Here is a 16,828-nt window from a genome sequence, read left to right on the forward strand (position 1 = left end):
TTTCTTGCCACTGAGCCGGGCCGTTGATAGAATGGCCTCTGGGAGGTGGTGACAGTCCCCCTGGCACATCCCCGCCCTAAGGGTATGAGGCAGTTCTATCTGACAGTTCTCTCCAGGTCCTCAGGTCTGAACTGTAAGTTGCTGCTGGTCAGGAGCCTCATGGTCAATGAATAATCATTGGAAGGAGGGCTCAGAATAGTTTCCCATTGCTGTCTAGGTGCACATGGTTGTCATTTATTGAAACCCTGCAGATTTCTCTCTATTGCACTTTGGCTGCAATGCAAACATGTTCATTCAAACATAAAGTAGGTGCCTACACAATAATGGAATACTTGTGTCCATTAATTAATCACAGTAGAAAAGCATCTTATATTTTTCTCGGCTGTGAGCCACAATCTGACCTAATTCTTGAATTACCTTTCTTTTATGATTTTTTCTTTTCTCCATCTGATACAGGCCATTCTCTAGCGCGATGTAGAATAGGATGGGTGCCCTTTACCTGCACCATCAATGCCGTCTTTGAACGCAGCCTTGAGCTGTTAGCTAGAAGCAGGGAGTCCTAGGCCTTCCTTATGAACAAGTAAAGGAGCCCCCGCCCCCCTTGTAAATGCCTACTTATTAACACACGCCATCGCCCAACAGCGTCTCGCAGTCCCAGGCCCCCACACCGTCACACCACTGTCCGCTCCGTCGTAAGCCGAGGGAGGCCTTTGGCCATCTGTTCCATTAAATGCTGCAAACAATATCTGAACTTCATGAGGCGGGAGTCGGGGCTCCCCCCCCTCGGGCCTCCCCCTTCTGCCCCCACCGCCGCCACCATATTTTTTTGTTTGAACGCTCACATTGTAAAGTAGCGTATTCACACATCCATTTTAAAAGGCTCGCTGTGTTACGAGGCGGGACAAAGCGAGCTCAGTAACAGCTCAGGCACAGTGCAGGTGGTGGAGCGAGCTGCTGCCCAGATCAAAAGTCAAGCGACTGTGAATCTCCTCTTGGAAGTGCAGTTGGGGGACAAGGCCAGGTTTATCTGCGCAGACAAGAGCGAGTTACAGATATACATCCCAAGTGCAGGAGGCCAGAGCGGTTTCAGCCTCCCGGGGGGGAAAACTTGCCAGCGGGACAGTTCCCAGGGCTTCTCTGGAATAGGGAGCTTGGAGGGCTTTTTCTTCTTGGGCTGTTTTTTTGTTTTGTTTTTGTTTTTTAAATTAGCCTTTTATTGTGCGGCGATTGATAATTATTATTTATGTTTTGGTGCCATTCCGAAAGTAGCTAAGATTTTTTTTTTTTTTTTTTTTTTTAAGCCACCTTGGGGGCAGGAAATGGCTTCTTTTCATGGTTGCATTTTATTTCTCAGCAGCATTTAAAGACAGACTCCTATTTATACCACACAGGCAGTTTTGTCTGTTGTAAACAAAGTAGGTGGCTGGGAATTGTGCTTTCCCAGAAATGTTTTCCAGGGAAGCCATAATAAGAAACAACTGTGTACATCTTGAGAAGTTGTCGTCTAGGTATTAAGAAAGAATTCTTTGCTCTTCTAAGGGAAAAATACCCCACCATTTGTAAAGAAGTATATCCGGTATCCAAAAATGTAGTTTAAGCATTTGTTAGATTCTGAAGTTTGCCGCCTTGCTGGTATTAATTGAGGTTGTTGCCATTTTTTATTTTAAATGGTTGCTAACATTTTTTGACAAGATAGAAGCTGAAATTACAAGAGGCATAATTGTTTTTTAACTTTAATATCCTATTATAAAAGATAGTAACTTCTTTTGCAAAGTTATATAGAGAACTTTGAAACTAAGTACGAATATCAGTGAAGAAAATGCCAGAATGGTAACTTTTTAAAGAGTTGAGAAGGCTTGAAATTATGAAAGAACAGCACTTAAGTTTCCTGTACAGTTGTAGTTTACCTGGGAAAACCACTCTACTTTCTCATCTTCTGGTGCCTTAATGATTTTGTGATGAAGAGGAAAAAAAGCTATTAGCTTTCAATTCCCAAGCTAGTTAAAAGTTTGTGAATCAAGTTCCAAGTGCTTTCGTGGAACCACCCACACTCTGTCTGAAGGCACAGGGCGCTGGCCCTTATCCTGGGTGGGCTTCACAGCATCTCTGAACCACTGAGTTCTCTGAAAATGTTTGTGTGTGTGTATGCATCTTTCTGGGAATTTTCCATAATATTTTTAAGAGTCCATGACCAACTCCAAAAAAGTTGAGAAGTGAGGTATTGTTATAAAACTGTGTACAATGTCCTCACTAACTACTACTCAATTACTTTGATACCCTGACTTATTTAAAATGTGTTGGTCTACCGGAAATAATTTATTTTGAATTTTCCACAAATTTTAACAAGAAACTTTGCAGGGATACTGTCTTTGGAAAATCAGGTCATTTATCCAAAGGCTTATTGAGAATTTTTTTTAATTGCAACAGAGGTAAGATTTTCTTTGAAGATATAAGAAAGACTTGACATCACCTAAATAGTTCTAATTGTAAACATGAAAAATCTTCTCCCACATCTTACCCCAATTTTAGAAGATAATGAGAACGTTGACATTCTTAACTAGAATTACATATTTCTAAAACTTAACAGCCTCTGAAATTACACTACATGTTGGCTCTACTTGCTATACATATGATCCACGAATATATGCAGAGTATTGGCATAGTGCATGAGCTATTTTATTGTGGCATATTAATTATTCAATAAGTGTATCACTTTAAAACACTGAATTTTTCCACCTATGCCAATTCAACCTTTCTCATCAAATGGGCTTATAGAATTTATTAGTAGAAAACTCCCCCAGCCAATAAAGAAAAACGTCTATTTTCTATTATGTATACATGATCTGAAACCATAGCCTTTAAGGTCTTTTAATCTGTTTGTTCAAGGCCAAACCATTTATATGGATAATTTTTAAAGCTTCTGTACAAAGGGAAAAAAGAACATTTTATTTATTCACTGGGGTTTTGATGTGCCTTGGAATTGCGTAGATGAAGTATTTTCAAGCTCATGGATCCAGAGTAGATAAAAGGTCTCCTATTTTATAAGGCTTTATGTAAGCTTTTCAAAAGTACAGTTTTCTCATGGTTAGAATTTTTCAAACAAAACATTATTTCACTATCATAATTGGGGTTTGATGTGGGCACCCTTTTTCTTCCTTGAATCACATGTTAAATTATGTGTTTAAGATCATTTTTATTACATTTTACTGTCCCTCATTGGAGAAATTAATTTGCCAGTCCTCATTTTCAGTATCTGGCAACTATTTAATAGGACTAGGAGTCGAAAACCCAAAAAATCTCAGATTTAAGAGATGAAGTGCAAGATAACAATTTGGTTTTGCAACATATTGGTATGAAAATGAAAATTATTTACTCCCCCCCCCCCCCCCCCCCCGAACTTGTGCTAAGCCTGGTGGACTGTGGAAAGGAAAAGGGGAGGCTTTTTTTTTCCAACTCGGGCAACTGAATTCAGGCCAGAGTCTGGGTGAACATTAGCTGCCGTTAGCTCTGCCGTGTCAGGGCCAAGAAACAGTCTTCCCTGGCTGGAGCATTCCCAAGCTATCACGGCCATTGGACAGGTGGGGAATGAATATTGTAGAACGGTGGGACATTTGAAGAGCAAGCTCCTGGTCCCCGGGACCCAATTTGGAGAGGCTTCAATTGGAGCAAACAGGTGTTCCTGGGAGAAACTGTCCTCAGGTGGCTGGGGGGTGCCATTCTTTCACACACATGAAAAGTGTCCCTTCCCTCTGCCCGCAGGGAAATTAGAATTAACTACAGCTTTTTCTTTTGAAATGGAAAAGAGAAATAAAAAGATGGCACCAGGTTTTGGCTCTGACTGGATTTCCATGGAGCATGTAATCTAGGAAGAGCGATGAGAACTCTTGAAGCAAAGCATCCTTGCAGTTCCCAACGTCGGAGATGCTGTAAAGACTGAATGGATGCAAAGAATCTTCTTACCGAAGGATGTGCCTATAAAATGGAATAGCCTCTTCTTCTATTACTCGTTCGTTCATTCACCAAATGTTTCTTTGACTAGCACTCACAAATTTCTGAACACTAGGCTAAGTGCTGGGGATTCAACAGACAAGGCCTTGCGAAGCTGTAACGATAGTAACTGGTTGGAACATGGCCGTGAACCTGAGCCGCCTTTGGGAAACTAAGGGGTAGCACTTGCTGGCATCAGAAAGGTTTCTTTCTGTGTAACGTCACCATATTGAAGCTATGACTAACGTGTTTTTTTTAGGGCATTCTTTTTAAATCATATTTTCCCCATAAAACATAAAATAGTAATATTAAAGGAAATGTTTAGAAGAAATACAAGCTCCTCCCTCGACACAAGCATCCTCTTCCAGTCTTTCGGTCACAATCCCCGTATAATGTTATATTGCTTTTTCTCAATAATATTGTATTGTAAATCCATAGTCTTCATAATTGTATTTTTTCCTAATTTAAAAAAATCTAATAAAAGTCTTTGAAAACCTTTTATTTGGTAGAAAAACAAAACCTCATCAAAATATAGGGAGGAAGTTATTTGTAATCACAGTGAAAGGGAGCAACTGGTTAAAGCCTTGGCGTATTTCACTCCAGTCTCTTTCTCTGGATTTTATTTACATGATTGAGATCAGTCAACATGGACAACTTTATATTCTACCCTTTGCATCAAGGTTGTACTGAAAGCATTGTCTCACGCCATTAAAAATGTAATTCTTCTTTATAGTGGTTGTACACTGTTCCCCCGTAGGAATATTTTCTTTATGTTAGGTTTTTTCTAGCTTATTGCTACATATTGCTGCTCAGGCTCAGGTCTTCCCTCTGCCCTGGGCAGCCTTTCCTTCTATCACGTCTTGTGGCTTCTCTCCCAGATTCCCTGGTTTCAGAAACACCTGTGATTCTCACATTAGACCTCTATTTTGCATCTTCCGCATTTGTCACTTTGTACCATTTCTGCTTCTCTTTTTCGTCTCGTTCTGAGTTACCTCCGGCCCCACTGAGTCCGCCCTTCGCAGCCTCCTGCCTGCCTTCGGCGGGTAGCTGTGCGCTGGTGCTGGTGCTGCAGCGCTGGTCCCTGGACCCTCTTCATCGGCCGTCGCCCCCCTCCTGCCTTTCACCTTTCCCAGTGCCACAGGTCCTTACTCTCCCGCGTGTCCCCCTCGCTCGGAAAGGCCCTACCCCCTTACTGTTTGCATTGAGAGCGCCGGACAGTTCTCGAGAACATTGTTTGGTTTCGTTAGCACTTCATTTTCCGAGCTGCGCTCTTCTCCTGACTCTTCGGGATGTCACTTCCTTACCCTTGTTCTGTGGGATTCTTTTTTTCCGTCATCCTCATGTCGTTTTGCGTTTTTAATGTGATTTGTTTACTTTTTAAAACGTCTTCCTGGGTCTGCAAATGGATGGCAGCCTCATACGCCCCACTTTGTCTGGAGGTAGGCCTTTGTCTTCGGCCTTTATGCGAACGAAATGGGCCCTCTTCCCTCCCCCACCCCTGACTCTGGCATGAGAAATGTTCAAACCTTGGGTGTACCACTGGCATCTGCTTCGCATGTTTAGCTCCCCCACCCACACTTCTAGGCTCCGTTGCACTCTGTCATACCCTGCCCAGCCCTGCCCAGTACTGATTTCTTGTTTTCCTGGGAACTCTAGTTAGTACCCAGCTACAGAAGAGAAAGAAGATGAGTGTGGGGAAGGGGGAGTAAATACAGCAGCCCCGATGCCTCCTAGGCTACAGCACCCACCTGTCAGGCAGCCAGCTGCTTGGCGTCTAGTGGTTACAGACCTTGCATGTTTTTTATCTAGTAGCAGGCTTTGTGGGAGGTGGACCACTGCCTACATTTGTCAGCCCAATTCATATATTTGTAGTAGTAGAAAGCCCTTCCAGACTCTGGCAATTTGTGATGAAAGTTTGGGGGTAAATCTCCATTGTCTTCTATTTCTTCCTTCCGATTCAGTGGGCACTTTAATAGGAGCAGCATGAGGAGCCGTCAAGCAGGCACTACCTTCAGCTGGAAACTGTGGGTGATCTTTAAAACTGCTTGGGATAAGGGGACCATACAAACCATTGCTGTGTCCCAACCCTGGGGCCTGTACGCCTGGGTGGTCTCGTTTTAACTCTTGCTATTTAATTATTGATGATTTACTGACACAAGACATGGAAGCCTTAGGGAAAACGAAATCCCATGTGCCAGTTTCTTTAGGTGAATCTCCTTTGAGGTGTAAGTGTCCCTCTAAGAAATATACTGAGGCAGGATTTAGGGAATCATTCCAAGTACCGTCAGGGAAAGGCAGCTGTGGCTTCTTACTCATTGATGGAGTCCACTGATGCACCTGGAAGGCCACCCAGGTATGCGTCGCTTCATGTCATGACAGCCTCATACAAGACAGTCACTGCAGGCCAGGCATCCTCACACATCTTTATACTCCCTCCCAGGATAAAAACGACAATGGGAACAGCTTCCTTACAGGAGCTGATTTCCCCTATTAATGCTCTCATCCTGGGACCCATTTTTATAGAAATGGTAATTCACTCCACAGATATGTGCAAGGAACTTTGCTGGGTATATACGGATGGAGGGTGACTCTTGTCTTCAGGAAACTCACATCCTAGTCAGGGAGAGATAAGGAGTGCCGAGGGAGGGCTAACTCAACATGGATGGTGATCGGAAACCTCAGTGCCCGGTGCCCGGAGCCTGGAGGTTACTGTCATGGATGACATGGCCTTTGTAGTAGCCCTTGGGGGAGGGGTAAGATTTGCCCAGGCAAAGTTAGCAGGGATTCCAGGCTAAGGAAATGGCTTGAACAAAGACGGGGAGGTAGCATCTTTCAGGCAAGCATGGCAGATAATTCAGATCAGTTCTTTATTGTCAACTCTATGATTCACGCCTTTTATTTTCTGATGTCCCCATTTTAACAGTAGATTGTGTGTCACCTCCCAACACATTTGCTGTTGTGCCCAATTGTCATCTCCTTCTCATCTGCACCCTCCGCCCAGGAGATAAAGGCTTGGCAGAGTCAAGTGGCCTGAACATGTCCAGGTTCCACTTTTTCTTGCCATTATTGTTCTCTGTTGAGCACCTACTATGTGCTCCGGGCAGAATGAATGTTATTAAAGACCCAAGTTCCTTCACAGTTTTCATGTAGCCCATTGATTTGTTTCTTTTCACAGGTTCTTATTTCCTCTTGAACATTCCAGGTTTCACAGTGTTTTTCTAATAATTCTGAAAGGTATTTCAAGTTGACTGTGTGTGTAGGTGGGGGTTTTCTTTAGAGCCATCATGCACCCCAAAATACCACCCTGGGCCAGCGCCCAAAATGCCTCCTTCAGAGGTTGTTCTTGGTCATTAGGCTTTGCTGTCTCTCCAGATGCTGTGTGGGCACCAGGGTGACCTGTTGTCACAGCTCTGCGGCATATGACATAACCAGATTATTTGCTGAGACTAAGTAGGTAAAGGAGTGGAGGGGAGCTGATCCTGGAGGCCTTCAGGAGGCCACAGTGCAGAGCCTGCGTGGGCTGCAGTCAAGCTTCACAGCATCGACTGAGCCGGGCCTGAGCATGCTTCTGCCTTTTTTCTTTTTTTTTTTTTTAAAGCAACAGCTTTGCTTTAATAGGACTTGAAATTTTTAACCCAGTTTTGCTTTGGGGGAAAATGTATTAACCATATGTCTTGTCAAGATTTCACTTTTTTTAAATTTCCCAATGAAAGTCACCTCTCAGCGCTGGGGCTCTTCCTAGGCGCGCACCTGCCTCGTTAATCAAGTTCTCTCCCCTTCTCATTTCCATTTGCAAATGGGGATGCTTAGCAGCCAGCCTCAGAAGGAGTGCCTGTCCTCATCAGCGTGACTAAAGGGCTGATGAAATACTTGCAGGTACCTGGCAGGGTACCGTGAAATCAACCCCTGGGCCTTTTAAACGCCTAAGAAGAAGGCCGTGTGAGGAGTCAACAGGGACGTTAACGGATGGGTGACAGGTGACCCCAACGTCCTGGCTGGTTGATCCAGCCTGTGTGATTTCTGATTTGTATTTATTGCATAAATACAAAGTATTTGCAAAGCAAAAGAAAATTTTTTAAAAGAAAAGGAAGAAAATTTGCTCATAGCCCAACACACCTACAAGGATCTTTTCATCACTTTTTTAGTCTTTACTCACATGTTGGTATTTTTCAGTACCCTTTTAACTCAGCGTGATGGCTTGCGCTGCTCTAGTCTACTTGATAGTGTAGTTAGTCTCTTCCTTTCTAATCCAGTTATTGTGACATTCATAGAGGTTCAGGAAAGCCCAGAAGGAGCATGTGGTCCGCATTCAGCTGTTTTTCAGGAAGCTGACGGGCTGACGCTAGTAAGCCTTAGAGCGCCTCGGCCTAGGATGTAAGAGCACTCGGAGTTCTGATGGTTTCTCTACCACCCACACGGGCCACTTGCATATCTTAATTTCCAGGTGCTTTCTAATAATATCGACGACAAAGTGTGTATATAAACAAAGCAGGCAGGTGGACATAGATGTGGTGGGTTCAAGAAATAGGCCCATTTCCCCCCAGTATTCCCTCCTGGACGGAAAGGCGGTTACTGAACTCAGGTGAAGGTCTCATGAGCCGTCAGATGTCAGTACTTGATCATTTAATTAGTGTCAGCCACGGCACCTGCTTGGTGGCGTGATCGCCAGGTGAAATTTGCGTCCACCTGGCACAGAGCACTGAGGGGCCGCCTGGAATAAAGGAGGCGGGAGGAGGGCTGACCGGCAGGCGGCGTGGGAGCTGCCCGGGGAGATGCGAGCGGGGTGCTGTGGGAGGAGCTGCGGGGCAGCCAGGGGGCAGCATGGGAGCATTTTGCACCTTGAGGAGGAGGAGAGACTGTGGAAGAGGCAGATGAACACAACTGCACCGCTCTTCCTGAGCCCAGCCTCGGGGAGGATGATGGATGACGTCTTGTCATCTTTTGTATTTCTCCAGGGGCAGCTAGAACAGAATCTCCCTACTGAGCCCAGCGGTTGAACACTGGAAGTCTAGGGGCCATAAGCGGCCTGCAGAACTTTTTTTTTTTTTTTGGTCTTCACAGTTTTGTTTTGTTTTTTAAATTGAGATATGATTCATCTATAATAAAGTTTACGTGTCCTAAATGCAGAGTTTGATGAATTTTGGTCATGGCATGTAATTGTGTAACCATCATAACACATCAAGATGTAGACCAGTTCTCCCACTTGGAACGGTGTCCTCTAGTCCCTCTGGACTCAGTTTCCTCCCTCTATCCCTGTCCCAGGCAGCCACTGATCTGCTTTCTGACAATAGACTTTTGCACTTTCTAGAATTTCTTATAAATGGAATCATGCAGTGTGTGTCGTCTTTTGTGTATGACATTTTCACTGACATAGAGGTTTAGAAATTCATCCGTGTTGTTGTGTGTATCAGGATTTCATTCCTTTTCATTGCTGAGTAATACTCCATAGTGAGGAATATTCCATCTATTTATCCATTCACCAGTTTATGAACATGTATGTTACTTCCAATTTGGAGCTATTATAAATAATGGCACTGTGACATTTGTGTATACATCTTTTTTGTGAACATAGGCTTTTATTTCTCCAGGGTAAACATCTAGGGGTGGGATTGCCGGGTCATATGATAAATAGATGTTTAATTCTATATGAACCTGTCAAGCTGTTTCCAAAGCGGTTAAACCATCCTGCATTTCCATAGCAATGTACGAGCATTCCAGTCTCTCTGCTTAGTTACTCCTAAAACATTCAAAATGGCTATCAACAAAGGAAACTCAGAATTCTCTAGAGAGGCACAGGGACTCCAGCCCACCCCCGTTCCTGCCTGATCCATCTTGGTCATGTATATTATCCACCTCTCACCTGTGGATGTGTGGCCCCTGCCTTAGAAATTCTTCTGAGCAACATTATGGCCCATGGTGTGTGGTAAGACATTATGGTTAAGTGCGGGATCTGTGGAGAAAGGCAAGTCAGGGTTGGAATCTCAGTCTTATCATTTATAGACTGTCACTTTGAACAAGTTATTTAACTGCTCTCAGCGCAAGTTTCTGCACCTGTAAAATGCTCAGGTTAGCTTATTCAGTGCTCTGTTGTGAAAATGCAGTAATACACAGCATGTCAGGCACAGCACAGGGCCAGGCCCATGGAAAATGTGCGGTGGGCATTGTACATTTAGTACCTCTTGGTATCATGGTATAGTCCAGTGATTCTTGTATGTGTAGTGTTAGGTGCCAGTATCATGGTATAGTCCAGGACGTGTGTGTGTGTGTGTGTGTGTGTATGTGTGTAACATAAATACCTGTATTCCTCCCCCCAGTCTCCCAATTACAGTCTTCTGGGCCAGACCTGAGGGTGCGCATTGTTTAAAAGTTCCATAGACGATTGGGATGACATCCCTGGTCAACAAACATCGGTTGACCAGGAAGATAGTAACCAGGGGCCTACATTCGAAACTCAGTTCTACCGCTAACTAGCTGTGTGACCTTGGGCAACTCACTTATCCTCTCTGAGGGAGCGAGTTCACCTGAGATCTGACTCTCTAGTAAATTTGGTCTTTCACTATTACAGTACTAGCTTCCTTCTGGTAAACTGTGGCTGCCGTTGGAACCAGATGAGTTGGAGGTAATTGAGGGCTGTGCCTGCTTCCCAAGTAATATGTCAAGGTGAAGGCAAATCTCAGAATGACTTCTGCCACAGCTAGAAACATGTTTTAGGAGACGGGCACAGAAACAGCCCTCCACCTTGTCCTGCAGGCCCAATGAAGTCCCAGCCTTCTGTTCTGATGGGAGAGGGTATTGACAGCAACTTGCAAGAAAGATTCACTTGAGGCAGATGTGAGAATATTCTAGCGACAGGAGTCGGCTAACCTAGTGAAAGCCGGGTAGTAGGCTCCTCCTGTAAGTGATAGAAACAGGAGTCAGTCCAAATCCTGGGTTGAGGACCCCATCCAGGGGAATCCATGCAGGCCGTGGGAGTGCTGAGGACAGTATTCCTAGCCAGTCCACATAGCTTCAATGCCATTTCTAATATCTTCATTAACAATTACTAGTTATGCTAATTAAGAGTGGCTAATTACTAAGATAAAGATAGCTGCCACACTGTTAGGAGCTGCTTCTGAAATCTGGTTTTTCATTAGTCTTTTGAATGTAAACAGAACACCCCGACGTGTGTTCTCCTATGAGGCCACTGCTCTGGGGTGTGGATTTAAACGAATATATACATATATGTCACACTATCTACAGGGAAGTATTTTACAGTTAATTACAGATTGTATGGCACATGATTCATTCCCAAGGTTCCATCCAAACTGAAGATTCCGCAGTTCTACACGAGGAGGGGCTTCGTAAGAGTACTGTTTTTCAGCACAGCCTCTCCTTATCCTAAGTTTGCTTTTTCTGGAAACTACCACGAGTTCCCCCAGCTGTGGGAGTGTCCTGCCCCTCCCCCTGCTCTCTCAGCCTGCGTGCCTCTTTCATGGCTGCTTGTTTCAGGCCAGGGGGTGTGCGTGGAGGATTTTGACATCTGTAAAATGGCATCTTTATTTACCCGTGTTGGTCTGCGATATTTCCCAAACTTCAGTGATTTGAGTAATACCATCACAATTTTGGGGAGGGAAGATCCTATCTGCCTAACACCTCCACTGCTGTTTTTCTTTAAATGGACAGACACCCTTTTGTTTTAAACTTAAATACCTTCTTTAGGTATATCACGCAGAGAATTATCCATGGTTGGAACATGCCAATTATTATTTTAATTCACATATTAAAATAAATGAATAAGTAAATAAAATGTTAAGAGAGTTCATGAATATTTAAAACAAAAAGTAATCATCTTTATGTGCCTAAGGTCAGCTGTGGTACCTCCAGTGGACTGCACATAGCACTGTGGGAACCTGGCCGGGCTGTACTTGGGGGGGTTCCCTGCCCATCTCCCCCTCAGACTGTGAGTCCCTGGAGGAGGGGACGGGCTTTCATCTGTCTCTTCATGTCAGTGAGCCTGGTGCATAATATGCATTCGATAAATGTTTGATGAATGAATGTCTTTTACCACCACTGGTGAAATACCATTAGCAAACAGAAATACTTACTATCCTCTCACTTTGAGTCCCCAACTCTGAGCAACGTGGGCACCCAAACATGGAGTCAACACATAAAGAACCAAAACCCATGGGAGCAAAGGGATGCCTGTTCTTCCACCTCCTGAAACTTTTCTGAACTGACAGAAGTGTGATTCATTTCATTCCCCTCATGTTAAGATTCTTAGAGAAATTTTCATCTTAACATAGCACCTACCCTCAATTTTTCTGCCTGGTGTTTACTGCTGTCATTTCAGATGAAAACATTTGCATTTAATTACATAAAGCATTTCAGAAGTTCCAAATTTCTAATTTGGGGGTTGATTAGTTCTATAACATTGGTAAGAAATGTATTGAGTAGAAGAAAACGGGCATAAGTATTTAGATACATAAAAAGCATCTAATTTTAAAAAATATTTTTCTTAATGTTTAAGGTGAGAAAGATAAACAGATTTGTTGATCTATTTGCATTGGTTTTGCTTTTTCCCCATAATTGCTGAGGTGGTTTTGTTTATAGAAAAGGAAGTGGTACCAACCTCAAGAGGCAATTGCCCAGTCTCGATTTGGGACGTTGTGAAAGTTTTCAAGCTTGCTTTAAATGCATGCATTGCAAATATGGCACCAGTTAATTATGGATAGTTCCTTCTTACACTGTTTATTTTTTTAAATATGCTTTTATTCATTTCAGAGAGAGGAAAGGAGAGGGAGGGAGAGAGAGAAAATCAATGAGAGAGAAACATCGATCAGCTGCCTCCTGCACACCCCCTTCTGGGGATTGAGCCAGCAACCCAGGCATGTGTTCCGACCGGGAATCGAACCGGCAACCTGCTGGTGCGCGGGAGCCACACTGGCTGGGCCTTCTCTCACTGTTTAGAAAGGCACAGAGCTGAGGGCAGAGGGAGGGAGCATTGAGGGGGCATCCATCGTGTGCCCGCTGGGCCAGCACCTCCCCGCACCCGGCAGCCCTGGAATGCAAGGCCCCTGGTGATGGGGAAACTGACTCCTGCAGGAGCCTTTCACTCCGCATGTGGCCGGTCCCCTGAGGTTAATGACAGTCACTTCCAACCGAAAGCAGGAGAGGCTCAAGTCTGCCTTTTGCAAAGTTGGAAAGTCCGCATTGTTATGCAGGATGTAAGCACCGTCTTGCTCCACCTAACGTCACAGCGGGCGCCCTGAGGACGGATTGTGGCAGGAGGGGCCTCCTCCCTCTCCTTGCCTCAGTGTGTTTGTCACCACGTATTCCACGTCGGGAGGAAAATGTAATGAAGGAAATTGGGATCTGTTTTCAAGCGGCCCCATGCAGGGAAAGGCAGAAGCATTATCTCGAGGTCCGGGTATCTTACTCTATTTTCATCAAGTGGGGTGCGCTTGCCTGCTCGTTTGAAGGCTGATTGGCCTTCAGTCAGCTGGGCCCGAGTAACAGTTCAGCTGGTTGCAAGGGCCCGGGAACACGCTGCCTGCGGCTCTCTGCCCCAGCCCCTGGGGTCGACAAGTGGCCTGCAGTGTCTGCAGCGCACGTGTCCTTCCTGAGCCTCACCTGGGTGAGACAGCTTCAGATTTCAGGGTGCGGGGCACTGACCAAGTACCTGGGCTCCGCTCTATGTTCGTTTTTGCCCTCTTGAAAGTGAAATGTCTTCATGTTGAAGAAGCGTGGCATTGCTGAAATAAACGTGCTCACCAGTGACTTCGTGTTGGTCAAAGTGAAACGGTGAGACATAAACCGAGCAAACCTGTGCACAGCCATCCTCTATTATTTCCTTGGTCAGACGCCGGTTCCTTCGTTTTCTTAATTTGGGCCGAGTCTCCGAGAAGAGATAATAACCGGCCTCTGTCCCTGTGCCCCACGGAAGGTGTTTAAGCAAAGGAGTCGGGTCACGGCACCCAGAGACCCCGCTTCTCTTCTGCTGAGGAATTGTGCTTCCTCGAGTAGGTGCGGAACTGCAGGAACAAATCATTAAGGGACACGGGAGAACAGGAAGAGAGAAGCATTCAGAAATCCTGTGACCTCTGCTACGAGGGTGGCTGGCAGAAGACACTCGCTCTAATTGCTTGTTTCTCTCTGGCCAGTTTTGGTTTCAATAAAACATTCCATGATCTCGAGGCAAAAGGTGATTGGGAAGGCAATATTTTTATTTTAATGGCTCTATCGATTTTTCTTTATTCAGAATGATCAAAAAAACATTTTCCTACGTATAATCAAATAGCATTCATGCACAAATCATTCTAGCGAAGCACAAAGAGCCAGATCAATTAGTACTGCAGAGGAAATGGCATGTAGACACAGACCTGCAGATCTCTTGCCTTTCTTCTGTTCCTAGTATTTTTAAAAAGAATATTTGATTCTATATATCCGCTCTCAACAGAGAAACAACAGAGCTCTGATTCATAACAAGAAAACAAAGCTGCTACCTGAACATTTTTTTCTCGGTATTAGCATATGTATATTTGTTTTAAACTGTCTTCTGCTCCCCGTAGCACGGCACATTCGGATTTTTGGTCTGCCTTCCTTCTTTTTAAAGTAACATTCATGTTTGTGCATTTACATTTTAAAATACGAGGGTTCGTTTGCTTTGGAATGGAAGCTTCCAGCAGCATTGCAGATTCATAAGCTAATAGATTTAGCAAATAATGTCAGAGAAACCTTATAGCCTGTCTCCATCGCATTTCACTGTCAACAAGAACTGCCAAAATCCCTGTTTCCCAGAGCAGTGTTATTTATGGATATGCATTTAAAAATTAGAAATAAAAAGCAGAATCCTAGCTGTGGCACGGTGCCCTAGTTGTGACGGTCACCCCACGTCGATGGCCCACGTGGCTTATCAAACCTCGAGATGAATGTATAAGCCGCTGTTTTCCACACTCCGCATATTGCCTCCCCACACGGAGCGAGGTTTACCCCTCGACTCTGACTGTTGCCTTCCTGCCCAGGGAGCCTTACCCAAGTTTTTGCTGACGCCAGGAGAACACCACTGTGTTTATTGAAAACTATAGATGTAAATTCTTCCTGATGAAACCAAGACAGGAAAAAAAAAAAAAAAGTCCAGCTTCAATATTTTAAGTTTAATAAATTATTGCGTTAAGTTAGGACAACACAGAGCTATTGCCTAGCAACACTGGATTAGGCAGAAAATAATTTAAGCTACCAAATGAGAAACATTTGTAATCGAATCTGCTCTAACACTTGTTTTACCACATGGCTTAACACCCTTTCGCTCACACATGGTTAAACACATGTTTGAACTGATGTTTTAACACCCGCCTCACACGTCTTTATGCTCTTTGCTCACATATGCTCAGACACATGCTCTGACACCCTGTGTGCGCTCGTCGGGGAGCACAGGCAGAGTATTGTCTCGGGCCTCGTTTTCTAGAAAATGTTGGTTAGTTGCATGCAGCCAAAGACTGGTGCCTAGTGAAGCCACCACTCTTTCTGCTAGATGACCTCCACTTTGGGGCTTCTTCCGTCTGTCTGGAGGAGAGTCCTCGTGGAGATGACCATCGCCGTGGTCCTCTGTGTCTACTCCACCCCTGAGTGGTGGCCTTTTCAGGTGTTTCAGCGATGGGTGTGTCATCTCACAGGGTATTGTTTTCCACACTGGCCAGCCTACTTGTGTTTTCCCAAACAGCCAAGTTCTAAAGGCTTACTCGTGGCCAGATGTGGAATCGAGGTGATTTTTTTTCCCCTCTTAAGTTTCACTTGGCAATTTCAGCAGAGTGGAAAATATACATACACCAGAATAGGGAACTTGTGTTGCAGAAATCTGAATGTAAATGGAAAAAGGTTGGCCTGGCCTTTCATGAGGCTGATTGTTTGGAACCTCTCTATTTTTTCTCCCCTTATGGCATCTGCCATCACCTTAGGCAAGGTGACTGTCTCCCATTCACTCTGCCTGTCTAGACCAGCCATTGACAGATTCACAAAAGGCTGCCTCTTCTTCCTAATCTTACGGGACTCAGTATGTGACAGCAGCCTAGAGTGTAAGCTTCTGAGCTGGACTGCTTGGGCTTGAGTCGGGTCAGGCTTCCCCATCCGTAAAATGGGTTGTTGAATTGATTGGCTCAACACTTACAGATCCTTACACAGTATCTGGCATATCATAAGTGCTCAAAAAATAGTAGCTCTTAATTCAAGTAGAACAGAAGTGTGACAATAACCTAAATTTAAACAGTGCTCTACAGTTTACAAAATGTGTATGTCCACATTTTTTTTTAATTTCTATCAGAACATTGGGAGGTAAAACAATATCCCCATTTTACAGATGGGCAAACCAAGACCCAGATAGCTTAGGTACTCTGCCAGGAATCACATAGCTAGTAAGTAGTGAGGTTGGATGTTGAACACTGGTCCCCTGACATCTAAGTCAGTGTTTTTCCTACCACGTTACAAGGCTAGTCCTATAAAATGTACAGAGAAGTATCGGAAACAGCCCTCCCATCAAAGAGCTTACAGAGGAGGAAAGATGCTGACAAATGAAATACAGCTTCCATTTATTGAGAGATAACTATGAGCCAGCCCTGTATTAGGTACTTTATAATAAATCATCTCTCTTAATCTTTACAACAAGCGATTTGACAGGTAAGAAAACTGAGGCCCAAAAAGCATAATTAACTTATCCTGAGTCCAAGAACTGATAAGTAGCAGAACTAGAATTTGAACGCAAGCCTGGTTCCAAATAAAACCCATACCTTTAACCATTACTCATATTGGCTCTCGACCAACAACAATAAATGAGTTCAGACACAAACTATAACTATTGTATAAATCAGTT

The 16,828-nt window shown here is 44.2% G+C and overlaps 1 protein-coding gene across 2 annotated transcripts in view; it reads left to right on the plus strand.

Annotated features, from left to right (window-relative positions):
- Positions 1–16,828, plus strand: part of VTI1A (vesicle transport through interaction with t-SNAREs 1A) — a 278,749-nt gene that overhangs the window by 166,723 nt on the left and 95,198 nt on the right. The window contains exon 8 of one of the 2 annotated variants that reach the window (XM_087823943.1): positions 8,943–9,125. The exons of the other annotated variant lie outside the window; for it this stretch is intronic. Coding sequence (XP_087680069.1) covers positions 8,943–8,952 — 10 coding nt within the window. The 3' untranslated portion in view covers positions 8,953–9,125. Of the gene's footprint in view, positions 1–8,942; positions 9,126–16,828 lie in introns of those variants that run through there. 2 annotated transcript variants of the gene reach the window in all.

The sequence above is a fragment of the Miniopterus natalensis genome, chromosome 14, assembly GCF_054644295.1.
Source record: "Miniopterus natalensis isolate mMinNat1 chromosome 14, mMinNat1.hap1, whole genome shotgun sequence".
Taxonomy (NCBI): Eukaryota; Metazoa; Chordata; class Mammalia; order Chiroptera; family Miniopteridae; genus Miniopterus; species Miniopterus natalensis.